The sequence below is a fragment of the Symphalangus syndactylus genome, chromosome 4, assembly GCF_028878055.3.
Source record: "Symphalangus syndactylus isolate Jambi chromosome 4, NHGRI_mSymSyn1-v2.1_pri, whole genome shotgun sequence".
Taxonomy (NCBI): Eukaryota; Metazoa; Chordata; class Mammalia; order Primates; family Hylobatidae; genus Symphalangus; species Symphalangus syndactylus.
Window position 1 is genome coordinate 83,128,652 of NC_072426.2, and position 25,661 is coordinate 83,154,312.

At 37.8% G+C, this 25,661-nt stretch overlaps 1 protein-coding gene across 11 annotated transcripts in view; it reads right to left on the reverse strand.

The window, feature by feature from the left end:
- Nucleotides 1–2,464: 2,464 nt before the first annotated feature.
- The window catches only part of ZFAND4 (zinc finger AN1-type containing 4), a 65,384-nt gene continuing 42,187 nt past the window's right edge, over nucleotides 2,465–25,661 (reverse strand). For 9 of the 11 annotated variants that reach the window (XM_055275275.2, XM_063637425.1, XM_063637426.1 and 6 more), the window contains 4 exons: nucleotides 12,793–13,947; nucleotides 11,429–11,483; nucleotides 4,992–5,112; nucleotides 2,465–3,427 (listed from right to left, as the gene is read on the reverse strand). In XM_055275275.2, coding sequence (XP_055131250.1) covers nucleotides 3,292–3,427; nucleotides 4,992–5,112; nucleotides 11,429–11,483; nucleotides 12,793–13,947 — 1,467 coding nt within the window. In that variant the 3' untranslated portion in view covers nucleotides 2,465–3,291. Of the gene's footprint in view, nucleotides 3,428–4,991; nucleotides 5,113–11,428; nucleotides 11,506–12,792; nucleotides 13,948–25,661 lie in introns of those variants that run through there. The other 2 variants (XM_063637429.1, XM_063637427.1) reach the window with 2 other exon arrangements.

Here is a 25,661-nt window from a genome sequence, read left to right on the forward strand (position 1 = left end):
CTAATTCCTCATTTTTAATAGTAGAGTGGAATAAAATAATGTCTAAAATATACTGGCTAGTGTTTTGATGGTAACAACTAGAAAAACTAAAATTGATTATTAGAAGAAATTGGAGGGGGGTATCAATGATAAAATTTTACTTTTTAATCCTTAGTTTTTCTAAAGCCATGTATATTAGTTTCATCAACCATTTCAAAAGTTTAACTTAATTTTCAAAGAAAACTTAAAATATCATGCCTTCATTCCTTAAATTTCATTCAGTTTTATTTTTATGATTTTTGCTATATTAATCCTTGCCAATTTTAAACCAACATTTTTAACTTAAATCTTTTATTTTATTTTCAACTTAAACTGCTTAAATTTACATTTTCTAATACATTAAAATAGATAATTATTACAAATGTTCACCCATGTAATACCTAAAATTATCTCACGTTCCAGGAGTGGTAGACGGCTTACACTTTGAAAAACATGACTAGATGCAAAATTTGAGTATTCATCTTGATGGCTTAGAAACTTATTAAACATAGGCCAGGCACGGTGGCTCACGCCTGTAATCTCAGCACTTTGGGAGGCCGAGGCAGGTGGATCACGGGGTCAAGAGACTGAGACCATCCTGGCCAACATGGTGAAACTCCGTCTCTACTAAAAATATAAAAATTAGCTGGGCGTGGTGGTGCGCACCTGTAGTCCTAGCTACTCAGGAGGCTGGGGCAGGAGAATCACTTGAACCAGAGGCAGAGGTTGCAGTGAGCTGAGATCATGCCACTGTACTCCAGCCTGGTAACAGAGTGAGACTCCGTCTAAAAAAAAAAAAAAAAAAAAAAAAAAATCACATTAAACATATATGAGAAAATGAATTCCTGTCTTTTAAAAAATAATTGTCTCCACAAGTTACAGCTACACTGATAGGATTTTAAGAACACCTGAGTATTTGGATTTCCCTTTTTAGAATGATTACATTAAATATAACCTGAAAATATTACACATAGCCAAAAGTTAAAAATTTAAAACTTTTAGTGCTGTTAAAACTAAATGCTGTTTTTAAAAAATCCAGAAACTGAACTTCGTCACAGAAAATGGGCTTAGCTAAATAAAACAATGTAAATGCCTTTTTTAAAAAATCATAGGCCAGGTGCAGTGGCTCACGGCTGTAATCCCAGCACTTTGGGAAGCCGAGGTGGGCAGATCACTTGAGGTTAGGAGTTCAAGACTGGCCTGGCTAACATGGTGAAACCCCGTCTCTACTAAAAATACAAAAATTAGCCAGGCATGGTGGTGGGCACCTGTAGTCCCAGCTACTCGGGAGGCTGTGGCAGGAGAATCGCATGAACCCAGGAGGTAGAGGTTGCAGTGAGCCGAGATCACACCACTGCACCCAGCCTGGGTGACAGAGCAAGACTCCATCTCAAAAAAAAAAAAACACAAAAAATCATGGTTAAGTTGTCCAATGCATCGATTTATTCAAATAATGTTTAACCAGTACCTACATGCAATCTACTCTGCTAATTACTGGAAATGCAAAGACAGATACAATGTCTCTAAAATTTGGAATGTGTCTGTATAAGAATTTAAAGCATAAAGAAATGCCCCTCAATATAATGATATAACTTGTTGAATTAAAATAGTTCAGCTGTCAGTTATTGAAAACTAGTAAAAAGACTTAACTTTCACCACAATCTTCAGTAAAACTTAGAATGAGACTTACTTCTACTTATAGTCTTGGTTTAAAAAGCATAGTACACTACATCAAGTAGGCCCTAAGCATTCATATTTGTTTGCAGAATAAATATGCTATGGTCCATTTCTCAGCAGTCTACCTCTGTAAGGCAGTTCTTATATTTTAAGTGTCTAAAACACGTGTTTTCTTGATACGGGAGGAAATACTGAATTATTCATAACACAGATGAAAGTATTTTTCATCTACTTATATCCACCCTTCTTAAAAAGCATGCCTTCAACCCCCATTTGCATAGCTCCTCTGCTAACTTTTAGCCATTCCCTCTTATGAATGTACTGCCCTCTTTGTCTGAAGGCAGCTGTCTCCATCAACATTTCATTTCTTACAGGAACGGGGCAGTGAGCTCTCCAGTTCATTCAACCTTAAGTAGAGGAAGGGGCCCCTCACAGCTACTAAGTTAGCCTTCTGGTACTCTTAGCAGAGTCTGTTACCCCAGGGCTGCAGAGTCCACCTGGGTTGGGTGCTAGTTGTTTACCAGGGTTCAGCATCAGTCTGAACTGAGCTTCTACACAGTATGTGGCCTCCCAAATGCCTTAGTGGTTTCTGGTTACACCTGGGGAACAGGGTCCTTAATCTCCTAAAAGAATACTTTTATACTGATAGTTATTTTATCCACGTAAAATAAATCACTCATTTAATGAAATGGTTTTATAAAAGAAAATTTTTTTTATAAATTATTTTTATAAAAGAAAAACTATTATAAATAAATAATAAAACTCATAATGAAATAGAATATTTATTTGAATTTCTCCTGGTAATAGCACTCAACAAATAAGAAAAACCAAGCTGTGAGATTTTGTTTTAAATGTAGCCATTTTTCAAAAGGTAAAAAGTTGGCTTCTATATTTAATGGCAAGTGGGACATCTTCTATTTTAAAATTAACATTCAAAAAGTAGTAAAATATACACTATCATGAACATGATGTGTTTTATAGAATGGATTCATGTCTGAATGCTAATCTGAATGTGGAAGAAATATATTATCTGTTAAAAACCACACTGGAAAAATGTTCTTTTTTATAGAAAGTAGCTTGAAGTAAAAAGGAACTTGCTAATAAAGCCAGTAAACTTTCACACATGGAATTTTTAAAAAATCTCCACCCATCCCACCTCTGAAAAAAAAAGAAGAAGAAAGAGAAGAATAAAAGAAAGAAAAAGAAAAAACCCATATGCTCAATTTGAGTAGAGCCATTCATTACGTGACTGCTAATTCTGTACAATGTGGAAATATTTTGTTTCCTAAAGTGCATCTTTTGAAGATTTGTCTAGTAAAACTGCAATATCATATACAAAACACTTAACACAAGACATGCAATAACAAAGCTAAATCATTCCAGTGTAAAGTTTTTAAAACTACTTTTAAAACTTTTGTTTCACCAAGAAATAAAGATGTAAAATACAGTAGCATTCTTGTTCTCCAACAGTATGCATTCTATGCTTTTGTTATTTGGCAAATCTTTTAGAGTCGAACAAAAATAATAGTCTAAACAATATTTCTTCTGTCATTATAATACGATTCCCAGGCAGAACAGTAAGATGTAGAGGAAGAGTTAGATTTTTGGAAGTTTTGGTGCATTAACCACAGGATTTGCCTCGTGCAAGTATCTCCTCCCTGAACTCTTGTAATCATAGGTACAGCCATGAGTTTCTGCATAACGATGAGATGCACAGAAGTTGTTTCCACATCTAAAGCACAAAAAAAGTTTACGTGAATAGTTGTATTTCTATGAAAGGCTCATCTGTCTGGAAGAGAGGAGCTTGACTTCAGGTAGTCCAACAGGGGCCCTTTGGTTCTTTTTAGCAATTTCACTGCTGACATTTCCCTTCCATTCGTAAACAAGCATAAATACCCCCAAAAGGAACAAGTTAATTGTCTATGAATATGACAATTTATGATAAAGAAGTCATTATTGACTGAAACAGGGTAGACGAGGTGCAGTGGCTCAAGCCTGTAATCCCAGCACTTTGGGAAGCCGAGGTGGGTGGATCTCGAGGCCATCCAGGCCAACATGATGAAAACCGATCTCTACTAAAAATACAAAAATTAGCTGGGTATGGTGGCATGCATCTATAGTCCAGCTACTCGGGAGGCTGAGGCAGGAGAATCGCTTGAACCCAGGAGGTGGAGGTTGCAGTGAGCCAAGATCGTGCCACTGCACTCCAGCCTGGTGACAGAGCAAGACTCAATCTCAAAAAGAAAAAAGAAAAAAAAAAAAAAAGAATGAAACAGGGTATAGAACTCTATCAGTAGTAAAATTGCAAAAAGCTGATAAATATGCCCATCAATTCTCTTATACCTAGTAAATCTGAAAGAATTCTGAATTTCTGAGAAATTCAGTCTCATGATAAAATTAAAATAGTAAAACCTAACTATGCCATGAAAGGATTTTTAAAAATATTTCTAGTAGCAAAATAGGTTGTTTTCATTTGAACCGAATACACTCTAAAAAGCACGGATTGGGATGGGTGTGGTGGCGGCTCACACCTGAAATTCCAGCACTTTGGGAGGCAAAGGTGAGAAGATCACTTGAGGCCAGGAGTTTGAGATCAGCCTAGGCAATATAGTGAGATCTGTCTCTACAAAAAATTTAAAAAATTAACCAGGCATGATGGCACACGCCTATAGTCCTCGCTATTAGGGAGGCTGAGGCAGGGGGATAGCTTGAGCCCAAGACATTAAGGCTCCAGAGAGCTATGATTACAGTACTGAAAAAAAAAAAAAAAGTCCGCCGCAGCAGTTATTTTAATTCAAGCCTAGCCTCAATCTAAGGGCAGACAGCCAAGATAATATGACATATCATCCTTGGAGGATATCAATCAATACTAATGAAATAAATAATTACAGTAAGATAAAGGTCCTACTTTTTTGGAAATATATTATTCATCTATTTTATACTAACTTTTAATTTTTTATTAAATTTTTAATAGAATATTCAGGGAGGGGTTCTTCCAAGGTGCCATTCAAACAAAATCCAAGCAGGTTCATCCTAAGACAAAAAAGGTACACTCTCAGATTGGTTTAAACCTCCTAACTTAAAGGACAAGGAAGGATCTGTTTTTGTCTTTTGGAAATCCAAGAGCTATCTACTTGTTCTTTACTTCAGCCAATTCTAAGTTCAACTGAAGATAGCTATTTGAACATCATCTTAATGATGTTATAAACAGGCAATTTAAATATTTTATTTTTCATAATCCCCAAGCTGGGTTATCACAGAGAAAGCATCTGAGCTTCTCCAGCTCGCCAACCTGCCTGCATTCGTAGCTACTAGCCAGTCCTGTTTTCTTTCCACAAAGAAAACAATGATTTGTTGTTTTCTTCTTCGTCTGAAGAGGGGCTTTCACAGGTGGGAGGTGATGAGTAGCACATTCTCCTATTTAGAGAAAGGACACCTTGATTAACACAGGCATAAAATCCTAAACATGAAATACTATTAAGCAAAACACAAAACATAGTCCTATCAAAGTAAATATCTATGCCATAAAAATTAATTTGTGCTATTTTTATATCTAAAATTACTTATAAAATCTACAGGTCAAGTTGCAGTGGAAATATTTCTTTTAAGATGTGGTAGGTTTCTACTGATTAGCACTTATATTTTTAGAACTTTTTATACACACCACTTTTCTGATTATTTCTAATGGTAATCAGTTTATATAAAGTACACCAAATTTTGACAGAGAATAAAGAAAAATGTCTGCTTCAAAATCATATTTGATGAAACCTCTGAGAACATGATTGCCATACAAATATTCTGTTTGTTCACACCAAAAAGGAGTACCAGAGTATCACGAAACATACCTTTTAGTCCTATTACACCACAGACAATAAGTTCATCAAACCATGAGCAAGTCATTTACTCTTTCAAAACTTCAATGTTTATTTTTAACATAATAGAACATGTATTTTTCTCTCTAGGTTAATAAGCACTTTAAGGTCAACTCAGTCCATATATGTAAAAAGCACTCTGAAAGTTTTAAGCATGTTATAGTTATATAAAATGTCATATTAATAATAGTAACTAACACAGTACACAGTTCAATTTCACAGTACTAGTTTTCCAAAAATATTTACTGAATTCTGTATTACTGTATCAACTTGAGTTTTTACCTTAAAAATAAGAGCACATCTGTTATTATATAAGAATTAAATCAATTTTTTTTTTTGAGACAGAGTTTTGCTCTGTCGCCCAGGCTGCAGTGCAGTGGCACGATCTCGGCTCACTGCAAGCTTTGTGTCTGGGGTTCAAGTGATTCTTCTGCCTTAGCCTCCCGAGTAGCTGGGACTATGGGCGCGTGCCACCACGCCCAGCTATTTTTTTTGTATTTTTAGTGCAGACGGGGTTTCACCATCTTGGTCAGTCTGGTCTGGTCTTGAACTCCTGACCTCATGATCCGTCCATCTCAGCCTCCCAAAGTTCTGAGATTACAGGCGTGAGCCACCACGCCAGGCCAAGTCAATGTCTTTAATTACTAAGTGAAATGTCTTTTAGAACTGATCAAAATGCCAACAAACCCTAGTCATAAGCAGAGGCTCAAAGTTCCTGCCCATAGTTGATAAAGTAACAGTACAAGTACACATGTGCTTGGTGTCACACAAAGGCTAAGAAGCAAGAGGCAAAGAAAGAATGCAAGAACAAGTGGAAGGAGTGAGGAAAAATTGGTAGTGTCAATGGTGCTGGGACCTTTTCTCCACTACTGAAAAAGGTTTAGGAGGCCTAAGCTTGGTATTTATTTGGCAGCTAAAAGTCTGGAATTTCTTAAAGGGTTCAAAAAATTGGATTTACAATTAATTGGTTCTATGTCTTTTTTTTTTTGTCACAACAGAGATTAGGTAATTTGTACACAAGCCCAGCAAAATTAAATCTTCTTTATTACCAGTCTAAAATACATTCCCAGATCTTGCCAAAACTAGAAACAGAATTTGAAACAACTGAGTGACTCCTAATGGTGCCTGGGTACCAACTCAGTTAATAAACGTTTTCTTTCTCAAGTGCACTTAGAGATACCAAGAACATCTCACAAAGGTGAGGGAGTAATTCCATTATTTAAAATATTTTTTAAAAGATATTTACTTGCACTTGCACAGGACACCAAAGAAAGGCATATATTACAAGATGTCCAATGGAAGTTAATCTACTCGAAACTATCTTTAAAATTCAGGCTTAGGATATTCTTCCTTAAACAATGGTGGAAGAATCTCTGATGATAATTTAATTCACTGTAGTCACATTTTCATTTTTTTTCTTTTCTTAAGGGATGCTTAACTCGATATTCTCCATACTTTTTTTCATTCAAGAACTCCTGTAAGGCTGGGCGCGGTGGCTCACACCTGTAATCCTAGCACTTTGGGAGGCCAAGGTGGGCGAATCACCTGAGGTCAGGAGTTTGAGACCAGTCAGGCCAACATGGTAAAACCCCGTCTCTACTAAAAATACAAAAATTAGCTGGGCATGGTAGTACGCGCCTGTAGTCCCAGCTACTCAGGAGGCTGAAGCAGAAGAATCACTTCAACCCGGAGGAAGAGGTTGCAGTGAGCTGCGATCGTGCCACTGCACTTCAGCCTAACCAGGCAACAGGGCGAGACTCTGTCTAAAAAAAAAAAGAACTCTTGCGAATGTGTAGAGACAGAGAATACATCAGTGACAGTAATGAGGCAGCACAAAAATATAAGTGCAGTACTCTGTGAGAGCAGCTTACATACATCCTTCTACCATTCAGAGAAAACTATTAGTCAACTACTGTGTGCTAGGAACCATCACTAAACATATTGATTTATAGTGCGGACTATAAACAGGAAAAATCTAAATACCTTGGACTGGCATTTAAGGTATTATTATGTCCAATACAATGCCTAACTATCCAGAGACACTGTAATTTACCATGTCATACCTACCCTGAAGGATGTACCAAGTCCTTCCACATCTGCAATCTCTTCTAAAATAAACTCTACCTTGTCAACCCAGTAGAATTTGACTTATCCTGTAAGACATCATCAATTATCAATTCCTATTTGAAGCCTTCTCTCAAATGTGTACTGAACAGATGAATAAAGAAAAAAACCCATAAAACCATATTGATGGGAAGAGTTGCTTTTCAGAACAAGATGAAAGGTACTTGAGGTAATTCACTTGTTTGCTATTTCCTAGTCTCATATTTGATCTAACATCCAACAGGATCTACAAAAATTGACCCAACAGAAAGGCAGCAAAAAGTAATAAATTAGTGTTCCAGATGCAAGGTTGGTAGTCGTCTGCCTAAAATCAATGGCTAAAACTATAATAATGGATACAGTTTCCAAGGGAAACCTTATAGTGAAAATAGAGGACCAATGGAGGAATCTAGGAAGTCAATTAAATGAAACTTGCATCAAAATATTGTATACAGACTCTTCTAGATAATTCAGAATGATAGTTATTACGGTGAGAGAAAAATGGAAGCAAGTTACACAGCTCTACTGCAGCTAGCAGCTGATACTTCAAATCTAAATGAAATCAAACAAAAAAGGCATATATCTGGGGACAAGCAGAGGGCTGGTTAAAAAAAAAAAAACAGAAGAAAACTGAGGTTAAGGCCGGGCGCCGTGGCTCACGCCTGTAATCCCAGCACTTTGGGAGGCTGAGGTGGGCGGATCGCGAGGTCAGGAGATCGAGACCATCCTGGCTAACACAGTGAAACCCCATCTCTACTAAAAATACAAAAAATTAGCTGGGCGTGGTGGTGGGCACCTGTAGTCCCAGCTGCTCGGGAGGCTGAGGCAGGGGAATGGTGTGAACCTGGGAGGCGGAGCTTGCAGTGAGCCGAGATTGTGCTACTGCACTCCAGCCTGGGAGACAGAGTGAGACTCCATCTCACGAAAAAAAAAAAAGAAAAGAAAAAAAAAACTGAGGTTAAAAAAAGATTAAAACAAAAGTAAAAATTTATAACAATGTGATAGCCTAGAATTAAAAAAAAAAAACTATTTCAAGAATGAAGGACACAAAAATCAAGTAAGATAAAGATAGGGAGGCATCCACTGGATTTGAAACTATGGAGATCGTCAGTGACCACAGCAACAGCAGTTTCAGAACAGCAGCGAGACGTGAACCAGCACTGAAGACTGAACTAGAGCTGAGTGAGTGGATGGGTGCAATGCAAATTTCCAAGAAGATTAGCTGTGCGTTAGGGCAGGACAGAGTTGTGTGTCAATGAAAAACAACAACTATAACATTAAAAGTCAATAAATTACAGTAATAAAAACAATGTGATACTGGCATAAAACAGACACATAGACCAATGAGTAGACAGTCCAGAAACAAATCCTCGTATACATGATCAAATGACTTTCAACACGGGTGCCAAGACCATTCAATGAGGAAGGATAGTGTTTCAACAAAAGTTAATAAGAAAATGGGATGTTCACATGCAAAAGAATGAAGTGGAACCCTTACCTTATACTCTATATTAACTTAAAATGGATCAAAGACCTAAACATAAGATCTAAAACTATAAAACTTCTAGAAGAAAAGATAGGGGAAAAGCTTCATATTGGATTTGGTGGTGATTTCTTGGATATGACACCAAAGGCACAGGTAACAAAAGGAGAAAATAGACAAACCGGATTTCCTAATGTGTCAGGCATCAGATTTCCTAATGTGCCAGGCATTCTGGACTTTCCAGTGATACCACTGAGATGGCACCTGTCAAAAGAGCAGTGGTTCCATTTCTAGTTTGTGGATCTTCAGATAAATTCTGCCATTTTCATTTCACTTCCTGAAAGTCAGGGTCAGCTTGTGAAAAGTTGTTACACAACATGCTAAATGTGAAATGTCAACCCTCACTCTAAACTTTCCCCGTTCAGAACATCAGATACTTCATTGGGTTTTATAGTGGCTTTCTGATTTTTGGTAGTCTGTTGAAGAAGGGAGTTTGAAAGTTGTTGTATACTGTTAACGATTGTCTGTCCACGTACTGCCTGAAATACCACGATTGTTTATGGAAAGTATCTTTAATAAAGCCGGATACGGTTTGGCTTGAGGGAAAAAAAAAAACATGAAAAGACATTTCTCCAAAGAAGATCTACAAACGGCCAATAAGCACATGAAACTACTCATTAGGAAATCAACTTCACTAACTAGGGAATCAATAATCAGTAACACTAATCATCACAGATATGCAAATCAAAACCATAGTGACATCACCTCACACCCATTAGGACGGCTACTAGCGAAAACATAGGAAAATAACAAGTGTTGCCAAGGATGCGGAGAAATTGGAATCCTTTTGCACTGTTGATGGAATGAAACATGGTACAACAACTGTGGAAAACAATATGATGGTTCCTCAAAAAATTAAAAATAGAAATACCTTCTGATCGCGCAATTTCATTTCTGGGTATATATTCTAAAGAATTGAAAGTAGTGTCTCAAAGACATAGATGTACACCCATGTTCACAGCACCATTATTCATAATAGCTAAAACATGGCAACAATACAACTGTCTATTAACGGATGAATGGATAAGCAAAATGTGGTGTGTGTGTATGTGTATACTGTGTGTGTGTGTGTACACACACACACGCACGCACAATAGAGTATCAGCCCCAAAAAGAAAATAATTTCTGATATATGCTACTACATGGGTAAACCTTGAGGACATTCTGACAAGTGAAATAAGCCAGTCATAAAAAGACAAATACTGTTTGATTCCACTTACATGAGGTACTTAGAGTACCTAAAAAATCACTGAATTAGGAAATGAAATGGTGGTTGCCAGGGTGGTGGGAGGGGGAAGAGTGTTTCAGTTTTGTAAGATGAAAAGTGTTCTAGAGAAAGATGGTGGTGATGGATCCCCAACAATGTGAAAGTCACTGAACTTTATACTTAAAAATGGCTATGACAGTAAAATTTATGCTATGTTTATTTTACCACAGTACAAAATAATTGAAAAAATATGCAAATAGATTATGACTTTATAACCTTGGGCCTTACATAGGAATGAAAAACCCTAAATGTCTTCAATAAAAACATAAAACCCACATGACAACCATAACAAATATCTTTTAAAACCTTGGGGCTACAAAGGTGGCACATCTTTGGTAACGAGTTTCCCATCCCTAGTTTGGGTATTAAAACATTTAAAAAGATGGCTTCCTTCTTCCTTGAAAATAATGACTGGCCGGTGCATCTTTAATGTGTTACTATACTGGTAGAAAGAAGTGCTAATGTTATAGTCACTTCCACTACTAGGCCTTGGAAAGGGCTGGCCCTACAGACTGTCCCTTTCTTTTATCCAGAAATGATCAGTTCATCAAAAAGAGATTCTTACCACCACCTCTGATGTTTGGCCATGATGTTGAAAGACATCTTTCTAGGATAATTCTTCAAAACCCACATGGCTCTAGAGTGGCCAGCAACTAAGGTGGCTGGGACCTATGTGTTCATTCTTCAATAATCTTGTGGTTTTTTTGACATAGATAACACCTCTTCGAAGATAATATATTTCAATTTCAATTTTTGTTTTATTCTTTATATATGTCCTACAGTCCGTTCTCATAATTATTTTCTTAATTGGAAAAAACATTTAGAGACAGAATTTACTCTGCACATGCCAACGAGAAGGTTCTTCCCATTTCTCTTTGAAAATTCAACCAGATGCATAATTATGTAATTATCAGCCTTATATTGTTTTCAAAATTATCTGTAGCTTACCTATGCTTTTCCCTGCTGCTGCATTATTTCCATTCATTCCAACACCATGGGTAGACTACAATTAAAACACAAAGCATCTATATAGGTGAGTCAATGAAGAATAGAAATGATCAACAAACATGAAATACTTGTATTTTATCACTAAGATGCCGTTGGACTTTCATTTTAAATTATTTAATCCAATTTTTGTTTAATTAAATTAACTCGGAACCTGATTCCACATCTAGCAATATCGTGCTTATTATTTATCTTTAAGAGGGTAAAATTTGCCGGGTACTGACTCATGCCAGTAATCCCAGCACTTTAGGAGGCTGAGGTGAGAGGATTGCTTGAGCCTGGGACATCGTGGCTGCAGTGAGCTGTGATTGCACCACTGTGTTCCAGGAGTTTGAGAGCAGCCTGGGCAACATGGTGAAACCCCATCTCTACAAAGAATATAAAAGTTAGCCAGGCATGGTGGCATGTGCCTGTAGTCCCAGTGACTCGAGACTGAGGTGGGAGGATTGCTTGAGCCCTGGCGGTCAAGGCTGCAGTAAACCATGATTATGCCACTGTGCTCCAGCCTGGGTGACAGAGTGAGACCCTGTCTCAAAAAAAAAAAAAAAAGGCCAGGCGCAGTGGCTCACGCCTGCAATCCCAGCACTTTGGGAGGCCGAGGCGGGTGGATCACAAGGTCAGGAGATTGAGACCATCCTGGCTAACACGGTGAAACTCCGTCTCTACTAAAAATACAAAAAAATTTAGCCAGGCGCGGTGGCGGGTGCCTGTAGTCCCAGCTACTTGGGAGGTTGAGGCAGAAGAATGGCGTGAACCTGGGAGGCAGAGCTTGCAGTGAGCCAAGATAGTGCTATTGCACTCCAGCCTAGGTGAAAGAGCGAGACTCCGTCTCAAAAAAAAAAAAAAAAGGGGAGAGAGAGAGTAAAATTTGATGACTCAAATAAAAAGTTCTTACTTGGGATAGAAAAAACATTAAAAATATTTAGCATTTAAAAATACATATTTTTAATATGTATTTAAAAATATGGGTGTATTGGCATGTCCCTATATTCCCAGCTATTCAGGAGGCTAAGGCAGGAGGATTGCTTGAGCCTAGGAGTTCGAGGAGTTCAACATATACATACATATCTGATAAACTGTTTACATTAACTTATGTTCAAATTACTGTTCTCATTTCAAGACTAAAACAGCATTCAAAATTCAACTATCAAGAAGATTTTATACAAACTAAATAAACATTTTCAGATAAACTTATGAAAATAATCTAATCTTAGCCTTCCTTATTTATGCAAACAAAAACCAAACTTTAAGTAAGTTGAATCACTACAAGGATAACTACTAGAGCATGTTGAAAGGAAAATACTAACCAAAAAAACTCCTGTATGTTCTAACTGGGGAGAACTTTTCCTAAAGTTTTCTTCCTGAAAATGCTGGAGGTTTGTAGACAGCCCAGTTCCGGAGTTCTGAAGCCTGCCTGCCCCACGTGTGCTCTGTAATCTATTTCTGCTTGTGCTCCGGGCCAGTGAGGCAAGAAAACTGGTATTATTTACACGACCAACAGGCTCTTTGGAAGCCTTGTTAGCCATTTCTGTGATATCCCAAGCCTCAACTTTGGAAATAACATTAGATCTTTTCCCAGGTGAATCAACTTTAACACCTTGAAAGCAAGTAGTCCTAGAGAAAGAAGAATCAGTTATGTTTCGAACATCCAGTGACTGAGAAGAAGAAGGCTGTAGCTTCCCAAACTCAAAACATTTGGACTGTCTCTCTGGTTTCACCAGAGAATTATGTAGCAACATTGGTGCAGAACAGTGAAGAGGTGACAAGAGTCTATTCTTGTGAGGACTTAATTCCCGGTAGTTAAGAACTGAAGTCTCTACTGATTCCCCATTCAGCACTCCTGCAACATGCTTGAGATGCTGCTCTGGAGCTTTCAACCCTTTGTCAGCATTAGTGAGTAACAACTCCGGATTCACTTTGCATGCACCTTCTAAGCCGCTGCTCTGTTCATCAGCATTTCCTTCTGCAAATGAAGCCAGTGAGTCCACTTCAGGTAGAAGTGATTCTTCAGTTACACATTCTTCTGAAGGTAAGACAGTGTCCTTATTACTAGATGGCAAGCTTCCTAAAAAATGTTTTGTTTGCCTAGGCAGGGATGATCCAAGATGGAGAACAGAGTCAGCAAGCTCCTGGTCATTTCCCAACTCCAAATAGGGTATCTGAGGAGGTAGTTTGACATTGCTACTGGAGTGAGAAATTGTGTTATTCTCCCAGCTATTACCTTCCTTAAGAAATTCACCAGTGATAGAAGATATGGATCTCTCAGCAGAGAGTTGAGTTGCCAAACTTGAAATTCCATTCCTGGAGATTTCGGGCAGATATGCATTCCCAAAAGCAGGTAAACAAGATTGACCAATGTTGGGGAGGACCCTTAACAATCGGTGGCAAGATGGTGCAGTGGAACCACTAGAAGGTCGAGGAGCTATAGGTGGGTGAGGTTTTATCTTGACAGTTTTCTTAGGCTAAAAGGAATGAATATACAGTTTCTTTACACAGTCGTTTTCTCTGCCCATTAACAAAAATTAGCGAAGGAAGAAAATGTTACTTACCGTAACATACTAGCATTTTTACTATCTCAATTTAAAATGTTTAAGAAGAATAAAATCTTAAGATTATGATAGAGAAGATGCTATTTTCCTTCACTGAGTATACTTTTCTGGGAATATTAAAGAAAAATAATTTTGTTTTATTTCCTTACTGCTGTTTCTCAGAGTTTTACTACAAAGAAAATAACTGATTATATTAGATATGACATTGCTGACCTATTTTAGATCTCCAACAATTTTTCCTACTATGTTGAATAAATGTTTCATTGGACTGGTACACAGAAAAAAAGTTATCAATCCTAAAAAAAAAAAAAAAGAGTTAAAAGGGCTAAACTGCTATCCTTGAAAAGACTTGCTGGCAACACTGGCCTTTGGCTGGCTTTTGGGAACATCTATTTCAGGAGGTTCAGGAGGGTTCCCATGAACCTAACTGATAAGAGTGGCTCATTGTGCCAAACTATTTATGCAATAATACAGTTCATGCTGAACACTTGCTTTCCTTTTGGGAGTCTGAACTGCAAACGCTAGGCAGAGGGTGCCTACAACGAAGAGGCCCAGTAAAATCCCTGGGCACAGAGTCTCTAATGAGCCTCCCTGGTAAACAACATTTCACATATGTTGTTACGACTCATTGATAGAGGACTAAGCACGTCTCATGAGACTCCACTGAAAGAGGACTCTAGGAAGCTTGCACTTGGTTTCCTCCAAACGTGGCTCTGTGCACCTTTTACTTTTGCTGATTTTGCCTTGTATCTTTTTGCTGTAATAAGTACAACTATATACAACAACATACTACAGCCCTGTGAATCTTCCTAGTAAACCATCACACCTGGGGTGGTCTTGGTGCCCTCTGACACAGTAGATTTTAATAAAAGTACCATAAAAATTCAAGATCTTATGAATAAAGTTGAGAATGAAACATAAGAAATCTTAGCTCTTAAAAATAAAAAAAAATGGGCCGGGAGCGGTGGCTCACGCTTGTAATCCCAGCACTTTGGGAGGCTGAGGCGGGCGGATCACGAGGTCAGGAGATCGAGACCACGGTGAAACCCCGTCTCTACTAAAAATACAAAAAAATTAGCCGGGCGTGGTGGCAGGCGCCTGTAGTCTCAGCTACTCGGAGAGGCTGAGGCAGGAGAACGGCGTGAACCCGGGAGGCAGAGCTTGCAGTGAGCCAAGATCGCGCCACTGCACTCCAGCCTGGGTGACAGAACGAGACGCCGTCTCAAAAAATAAAAAATAAAAAAAAAAGCAAAAATGGTAGCAAGCAGGCAAGAGGATGGGATGGAATGTCTTATGACATACCAATGCTCCCACTTACAGAAAATATAAAATACATGAAAATATAAGAAAATCTGGATAATTCAGTGGATACCAACTGAGGCAAGAAAAATTAGAGGATCTAAGAAGGAAGAACCTTGAAAAGATAAGCTGGCTCCTATAGATGCTTTTATCCTAGAGACAGAGTTGTCACCTAGGCTGGAGTGCAATGTCACAATCTCGGGCCTCTGCCTCCTGGGTTCAAGCAATTCTCCTGCCTCAGCCTCCTGAGTAGCTGGGATTACAGGCACCCGCCACCATGTCCAGCTAATTTTTGTATTTTTAGTAGAGATGGGGTTTCTCTATGTTGGCCAGGCTGGTCTCGAACCCCTGACCTCAGGTGATTCACCCATCTTGGCCTCCCAAAGTGCTGGGATTACAGGTGTGAGCCACCACGCCTGGCCCAATCTGCAATTCTTTATCCAGCAAAAAATTCTTCAAAAATGAAGGATATGACTTCTGGGCTGTCAAAATTAATGACAGCTGCCTAAAACTGAATTTCTCCATGCTCCAGAAAAACTACACAGATCCACAACATACACAAATAAAATCACTCATAACCCATGCATCAGAAAAACTGGGAGACATATAATATGAACTTCAAAATATTCCCCAATCCAAGAAACTCATCTGCAAAGCCTATGCCTGTGGTGAGAGACAGGCAAAAGTATGGAGCTTCACCAAGAAAAAAAAAAAAGAAAGGGAAAAAAATAAAGAAAAGGAGAGGTTTGCATAACCTACAGCAGATGCAACAAAGAAAAATCCACAAAAGACAAAATCCCACTTGATTATGAAGATACTAAAAATAGGTCTAAGATATGGGATATCAAACAGAGGCTACTGAGAAATTAAAAGGAAGTGACTTTATTTTTATGTGTATTTTTTGAGACAGGGTCTGGCTCTGCTACCCAGGCTAGAGTGCAGTGGTACAATAATGGCTCACTGCAGCCTCACCCTCCCAGGGTCAATCGATCCTCCAAGCAGCTGGGACTACAGACACATCACCATGCCCAGCTAAGTTTTATATTTTTTGTAGAGATGGGGTCTCCCTATGTTGACAGGCTGGTCTCAAACTCCTGGATTCAAGTGATCCTCCCACCTCGGCCTCCCAAAGTTCTGGGATTGTAGGCATGAGCCACCACACCGGGCATTAAAGTTGTTCAGGATAAAGGAGGTAGCTTCAAGAAGACATCACTTTTTGGAGGGAGAAGGGGTAAACTGAAAGGAAAAGGCACCCATTGAGACTTTGATAGTAAAAGTAAAGAAAGAAGCAGGAAAGGGAAAGTAAGGATCCTACAAAAACAATAGTGAATCACAAATCAGAAAACATACTGACACTGCCCTCCAGTAAGAGTGTCATTGATTTGAGCCAGGCATGGTGGCTCACAACTATGATCCCAGCACTTTGGGAGGCCAAGGTGGGAAGATTGCTTGAGTTCAGGAGTTCGAGACCAGCCTGGAAAACATGAGAAAAACCCATCTCTATCAATAATACAAAAAAATTAGCTGGGCATGGTGGCAGGAGCCTGTGGTCCCAGCTACTTGGGAGGCTGAGGTGGGAGGATCGCTTGAGCTCAGGAGGCAGAGGTTGCAGTGAGTCAAGATCATGCCACTACACCCCAGCCTGGGTGATAGAGCAAGACCCCACCTCAAAAAATAAAAATAAATTAATTTTTTAAATAACAAATAAAAAAGTGTGTCATTGATTTTAAAAACCTGCATTTCACTACACCAAAGGAAGAGGATGCTCTTGAAATAAGAAACTTACTTCCCTACACAAAATCCTTGCTTCTGTGTATTAATATATAACTGTTAATACTCATCTAAGTAAATAAAATTATGGAAAATACAATTAGAAAATAAATAGAAAAAAGCAGACCAAATCCATGTAAAGCTGCTATAAAAATAAAACAGAAAATGAGAATCAGAACATTTTATTTTAGCTAATGAAAATCCTCCCTAAAACAATGAAACAAAAGAAAACTCCATCACAATACCCCAACTTAAATTATCTTTTAGTATTTGCAGATATTTTTAAAAATCTCATCAAATCATAAATGCAAAAACTCAAGGCAGAATGGATAAAAGTAATAGGAGGATATGAAATGAGAGCTGAGCAAACCCAGAAGTACTCTGCAGAAAACAAAATCATCTCAGAAATGAAGACTAAATTACAAGGTGCCCACAGGAGACTAAAATTCTACTTAATATTTAATAAAGAATACTGAGAAAAGGTATAGGCCGGGTGCGGTGGATCACGTCTGTAATCCCAGCACTTTCGGAGGCCGAAGTGGGCAGATCACGAGGTCAGGAGATCGAGACCATCCTGGCTAACAGGGTGAAATCCCGTCTCTACTAAAAATATAAAAAAATTAGCCGGGCATGGTGGCAGGTGCCTGTAGTCCCAGCTTGGGAGGCTGAGGCAGGAGAATGGCATGAACCTGGAAGGCAAAGCTTGCAGTGAGCCAAGATCGCACCACTGCACTCCAGCCTGGGCGTCAGAGCAAGACTCCGTCTCAAAAAAAAAAAAAAAATACTGAGGAAAGGTATGAAAACAGCCAAAAGAATAAAAATAAAATAAAGAATCTAAAAGGATAAGAGAGAAGGTGGTTGTATATTAGACAAAGAAGTTCTAACGGCAGGGTGGGTATCTCATGCCGCTGAGGTAGGAAGGTCACTTGAGCCCAAGAGTTCGAGGCTGCAGTGAGCTCAGGCTATGGCACTCTAGCCTGGGTAGACCTGCAAGACCCTGTCTTTAAAAAAAAAAAAAAAAAAAAAAAGAAAAAAAAAAAAAAAAGACAACGACGATGTTCTAACTTATGTATAAAATAAGCTCCAAAAGCCGGGCGCGGTGGCTCACGTCTGCAATCCCAGCACTTTGAAAGGCCGAGGTGGGCGGATCACCAGGTCAGGAGATCGAGACCATCCTGGCTAACACGGTGAAACCCTGTCTCTACTAAAAACACAAAAAGTTAGCCAGGCGTGGTGGCAGGCACCTCTAGTCCAGCTACTCCAGAGGCTGAGGCGGGAGAATGGCGTGAACCTGGGAGGCGGAGCTTGCAGTGCATGGAGATGGTGCCACTGCACTCCAGCCTGGGCAACAGAGTGAGACTCCGTCTCAAAAAAAAAAAAAGTTCCAAAAAAGAAAACAAACAAACAAAAAAACAAATAAAGTACTAAAAAAAAAAAACATATAACTTCAAAGAAATCATCCTGAAATAAAAGACTTAAATCTTTATGTTAAAAAGGCTCAAGTGTATAGTGAAAATTGACCCTGAAGAGTTAATTCCAAGATACATCCTAGTAAAACCATTACATTTAAAAGAAAAAAAAATCCTCATTTTCTCCAGACAAAAAACCCAAATCATTCACAGAGAAAAGAAAGATTGGTAATTAGATTTCTCAATGGCAATATAAATAGCAAAACAACAGCAGAGCAACATTTTAGACAAACTCAAGGGAAAAGATGTGAACCAAACATTTTATATCCAGGCAAGCCATCATGTAAGGATTAAGGCTAATGCTTCTAGCATTAAAAAAAGATGAATATTTAAGGTTATGGATATCCCAATTACACTGATTTGGTGTTTACAAATTATATTCATGTATTAAATTATCACATGTACCCTGAAAATATATCTATTATGTATCAATGAAAATAGGAAAATACCAAAATAGAAGAAAAACCTACAGTTGATATCATACATAATGGTAAAAACAAATAAAAATGTTAAGTCTAAAGAAAAGGGTTTGCACATCGAAAAATTCAATAATTACTGTATCTACAAGCCTTTCTTGAGGACTTTAGATGAGCTTCTTCTAACCAAAATGTATGGGGAAACCTACAGCAAAAAGACTGATCATAAGAATGGAATACAATTGGCCGGGCATGGTGGCTCGTGCCTGTAATCCCAGCACTTTGGGAGGCCAAGGTGGGTGGGTCACAAGGTCAGGAGTTCGAGACCAGCCTGGCCAACATGGTGAAACCCTGTCTCTACTAAAGATACAGAAAAAAATTAGCTGGGCGTGGTGGCACACGCCTGTAATCCTAGCTACTCGGGAGGCTGAGGCAGGAGAATCGCTTGAACCCAGAAGGCATAGGTTGCAGTGAGCCAAGATCGTGCCATTGCACTCCAACCTAGGCGACAGGGCAAGACTCCACCTCAAAATAAATAAATAAATAAATTAAAAGGATGGAATATAATTAAAACTAAGAGTAGAAAGAAAAATGATTTGTAAAGGCTATGTTTTCTTTAAAAAAGTAGAAAAAAATTTTTAATGAGAGGATGAAGAGAGAAAAGAAAAAAATAAGTTCACTGATTTTCACTTAGTAATTAGGAGTCAAAGGATATTTAAAGCTGGCAAATAAAAGAGGAGAAGGTTAAATAAGGAAAAGGCAGATCAAGAACATGATAAATAGTATTAATGTAAAGTGAATCAATAAAACAAAATGCAAAAGCTTTCTGAAATACCAAAAACTACACACTTACACATTCATATATACAGATACACACAAAAGAAAGCATAGAGAAGGAAACTGTAAGTATAACAAAATAAGACATTTAAGACCAAATATGAAGTCATATCAATAAATATAAACGTGATTAAGTTACCTGTTTTAAAATTTCAAGATGGCTCACAAAGCAAAAACCAACTCTATACTGTATATAAAGGAAATATGTAAAACAAAGTAACTTAAAAGTTAATAAATAGAGACATGGGAAAAGGTATACCAAGCAAATGAAACCAAGAAGATACTAGTAGGTATGGGCCTGATATCAGGCAAGGAAAATTCAAGGGGAAAGTCAGTGAATGCGATAGAGATGAAACATTTCACTACTTTTGTAACTAGCAACACAGTGAAAATATAAGTTATTAATATTTATGTGCCAAATTACACAACTACCACTTTCTTTTTTTTTTTTTTTTTTGAGACGGAGTCTTGCTCTGTCCCCCAGGGTGGAGTGCAGTGGCGCGATATCGGCTCACTGCAAGCTCCGCCTCCCTGGTTCACGCCATTCTCCTGCCTCAGCCTCCCGAGTAGCTGGGACTACAGGCGCCCGCCAACACGCCCGGCTAATTTTTTGTATTTTTAGTAGAGACGGGGTTTCACCGTGTTAGCCTGGATGGTCTCGATCTCCTGACCTTGTGATCCCCCCGCCTCGGCCTCCCAAAGTGCTGGGATTACAGGCTTGAGCCACCGCGCCCGGCCAACTACCACTTTCTTACAGCAAAAAGTATGGGAAATGAAAAGAGAAATACACCGAAACTTATGAATAATAGACCTTCATCTATTACTGTTCTCATTCTAAGACAGATCAAATTGACAAAAAAAAAAACTTTAATAAGGTCTATCTTATAAATATCTAGCAAACTTTTACCTTTTCGATAGAGAATAAACTGTCCTCTGAGGTATATATTCATGAAAAGTGCTATTAGATCCCAAAGAATAAAATGCTATAAAGTAGAAATACAAACAACATTCTCTGAGTTCCATGCAATAAAACTAGAAATTAAAAACAATGAAAAATCAAGCCCGGCATGGTGCTGCACACATAGTCCCAGCTATGTGGTTGGCTGAAATGGGAAGATCCCTTGGTCCCAGGAGTTCAGTAACATAGTGAGACTCCCACCTCTAAAAAAAAGAAAAGAAAAGAAAAATAAAAACCAAAATGCCTCTACCACCAGAACATTTTCAAAATATATTAAACTACTCTTGGACTAATGAGCAAATACCAACTAAAATTGCAAATTTTCTTTAAAAAAAAAAAGAAAAAGAAACTACTACAAATTAACATTATGTGCCTTCTGATGTGTTGCACTGAGAAGAATAAATCATCTGTGTAGTATTCCTACCAAAAATGTTCAACTTCCATCTAGTCATAATGAAACAGCCAAATCTCCAAATTGAAGAATATTTTACAAGACAACTGATCTATATTCTTCAGAAGTATTTTACATGCATGTCCAAATAAGGTTTAGAAACAGTTTTGTATAAAAGGAGACTATGAAAACATTACAACAAAATGCAATGCATCATTCTTGATTGGATCCCAGATCAAAAACAATATAAAATGCTATTACATACATTATTAAGACCTGGGAAATATGAATATAGACGACATAATGTGTATCAATCATAAATGATTATGGTAACTGTATCATAATAATGTAAAAGGTGGCCCTTATTCTTAGGGGAAACATGATCAATAAAGTATTTAGGGGAAGTGTCATGATATCTAACTCACAAATAGATCAGCTAAAAAAAAATCCAAACAGAAAGCAAATGTGGGAAAATATTAATTGATGAATCTAGTCTTATAACATTTCTAAGTAATTAAACATTTCTCAGCCAGGCGCGGTGGCTCACGCCTGTAATCCCAGAACTTTGGGAGGTTGAGGCAGGCAGATCACAGGGTCAAGAGATCAAGACCATTCTGGCCAACATGGTGAAACCCCATCTCTATTAAAAATACAAAAATTAGTTGGACATGGTGGTGCACGCCTGTAGTCCCAGCTACTGCTACTTGGGAAGCTGAGGGAGGAGAATCGCTTGAACCCGGGAGGCGGAGGTTGCAGTGAGCCGAGACCATACCACTGCACTCCAGCCTGGGCAACAGCGAGACTCCATCTCAAAAAAAAAAAAAAAAAAAGAATTAAACATTTCTCAAAATTAAAAAGGTAAATTAGTTTTCAGACAAATGCTGAGAGAATTTATCATCAGGAATCCTAAATGAAAAGAAGTACTAGTACTAGAAGTCCTAGCTGGAGAAATCAGACAAGAGAAAGAAATAAAGGGCATACAAATTTGAAAGAAGGAAGTCAAATTATCCTTGATTGCAGGATATGAATATAATATGATCTTGTATTTGGAAAAACTGAAAGACTCCACCAAAAAATGATTAGAACTGATAAACACATTCAGTAAAGTTGCAGGATACAAAATCAACATACAAAACCCAGTAGCATTTCTATATACCAACAGTGAATAATCTAAAAAAAATCAAGAAAGTAATCTCATTTACAATAGCTACAAATAAAGTAAAATAAAATACCTAGGAATAAACTTGTCTAAAGAAGTGAAAGATCTCTATAATGAAAGCTATAAAACATTGGATGACACAAAAAAATGAAAAAATATTCCATGTTCCTGAGTTGGAAGAATTAATATTGTTAAAATGTCCATACTGCCCAAAGCAATCTACAAATTCAACATAATCTCTATCAAAATACCAATGACATTTTTCACAGAAACAGAAAAAATAATCCTAAAATTTACATGGAACCACAAAAGACACAGAATAGTCAAAGCCATCTAAGCAAAAAAAACAAACAAACAAAAAAAAAACTGGAGGAATCACAATTATCTGACTTTAAATTATACTACAGAGCTACAGTAACCAAAACAGCACAGTACTGACATGAACATAGACAGCACAACCAATGGAACAGAATAGAGAACCCAGAAACAAGTCCACAGACCCACAGTGAACTTATTTTTGACAAAGGTGCCAAGAACATACACTGGGGAAAGGATAGTCTCTTCAATAAATAATGTTGGGAAAACTGGATCCACATGCAGAAGAATGAAATTAGACCCCTTATCTTTTACCATATACAAAAATAAATCTAAATAAACTAAAGACTTAACTCTAAGATCTGAAACTATGAAACTACTAAAAGAAAACACTGAAAGTAGGGTCTCAAAGACATATTTGCATACTTATGTTCGTAGCACTATTATTCACAGTAGCCAAAAGATGGGGGCAATCCAAGTGTACATTGAGGAATGAATGGATTAAAAAAGTGTGGTATATAGCCATACAATGAAATATTATCCAGCCTTAAAAAGGAAGGAAATTCTGACACATTATGACAATTTTACAAGATAAAAAACTTCTGGAGATTGGTTGCACAACAATGTGTTATACACTTAACATTACTGAACTGTTTGTACACTTAAGATGGTTAAGATAATTTTGTCATATGTATTTTACCACAAAAATAAAATTAAAAAAATTTTAATGGTAGAATCTAGATATTAGATAAATAAGTATTCATGGTAAAATTCTTTCAACTTTACTGTATATTGGAAAAGAAAAATATAGATCAAAATTTCTCTCATGAACGAAATCATAATGTAAAAATCCTAAAGAAAATATTAATAATTTAAATCTAAAGAAATGAAAAGGAAAATACATCACAACAAAGAATGGTTCATTCTAACAATGCAAGAATATTTCATATTTTTAAAAAATCAATTTATCGCAATATCAGAATATTTTTATTCAGTGAAAAAATACCTATTTCTCTTTGGACTTCTTGACTATCAGTTACTTAGAAGTGTGTTATTTTCAAATATCTGAAGGTTTTCCACATATCTATTATTGATTTCTAATTTTATTCCATTGTAATCAGAGAGCATTTTTGTATTATTTGGAATCTTTTATAATTTATTTGAAACTGGTCCAGGCGCAGTGCCTCATACCTGTAATCCCAGCACTTTGGGAGGCCAAGACAGGCAGATTGCTTGAGGTCAGGAGTTCAAGACCAACCTGACCAACATGGTGAAACCCCGTCTCTACTAAAAATACAAAAAATTAGCCAGGTATGGTGGCATGAGCCTGTCGTCCCAGCTACTCAGGAGGCTGAGGTAAGACAATTGCTTGAACCTGGGAGGCGGAGATTGTAGTGAGCCGAGATTGTGCCACTGAACTTCAGTCTAGGGGACAGAGCAAGATTCTGTCTCAAAAAAAAAAAAGAAAATTGAACTTGTTTTATGGCACACAATATGGTTTACCCTGGTAAATGTTCTACATACACTTAAAAAGAAATGTGTACTCTGCTGTTTTGGGTAGAGCATACTGTAAATGTCAGTTGGGTCAAGTAGGTTGATTAGTGTTCAAGTCTCCTAAATCCTTCACTGATTTCCTATCTGTTTCATCGATTTTTGAGAGTGGGATGTAGAAACCTTTCAACAAAAGTATTTGTTTATTTCTTTGTAGTTTTTGCTTCATGTATTTTGAAGTTCTATTATTAGGTGCATAAACATTTAGGACTATGAAGAAAGGATTTTTTTTCTTAATAGAGCTAGGTCAATTGTTCCCCATCAGGAAAAAAAAAAAAGATCTTTACCCCACTTTACATTATATCAAAAAAATTTCAGCTGGGCACGGTGGTTCGCTTCTGTAATCCCAACACTTTGGGAGGCCAAGGTGGGAGGACTACCTGAGGTCAAGAGTTTGAGACCAGCTTGGCCAACATGGCAAAACCCCATCTCTACTAAAAATACAAAAATTAGCCGGGCATGGTGGCACATGCCTGTAGTCCCAGCTACTCAGGAGGCTGAGGCAGGAGAATTGCTTGAACCAAGGAGGTGGAGGTTGCAGTGGGCCAAGATTGTGCCACTGCAGTCCACCCTGGAGACACAGCAAGACTCTGTCTCAAAAAAAAAAAAAATTTCAGCTGGACTAAACCTAAGTGAGAGAAAAACAATCATAAAGCTTTAAGACCTGTGGTAGGAAAATATTTCATCAAAAGATTATCAAAAATGATAATCATAAAAGCAAGCTGGGCGCAGTGACTCATGCCTGTAATCCCAGCACTTTGGGAGGCTGAGGCGGGCGGATCACAAGGTCAGAAGTTCAAGACCAGCATGACCAACAAGGTGAAACCTCATCTCTACTAAAAATACAAAAATTAGCCGGGTGTGGAGATGCACACCTGTAATCCCAGCTACTTGGGAGGCTGGGGCAGGAGAAACGCTTGAACCCAGGAGGCGGAGGTTGCAGTGAGCAGAGATCGCACCACTGCACTCCAGCCTGGGCAACAGGGTGAGACTCTGTCTCAAAAAAAAAAAAGCAAAACTGATAAATTAGAATACAATTAAAAACATTCACCAGAAGAGTAAGAAAGTAAAAGAACAAGCCACCATAGAGTGTTAGAAATATCTGCAACCCGTATATCTGACAAAAGACTTGTATCCATAGTATATAAAGATGCCTAGAAATCAGTAAGCAAAAGGCAGAGAACTCAATTTAAAAATAAGCAAAAGACTTGAACAGGCACTTCACATAAAAAATGTATCTTAATGGTCAATAATCATATGAAAAGTCAGTATTATTCCTCATTAGAGAAATATAAATGAAAACCATTTACACAGTCACCAGAATGGTTAAAATTAAAAGGACTGACAATATCAAGTGTTGGCAAGAATGTGGCATAAACTAGAACTCTCACATTGCTGGGAAGAGTGTAAATTGGTTCAAATGCTTGGCAAAATTGGCCCGGCGCAGTGGCTCACGTCTGTA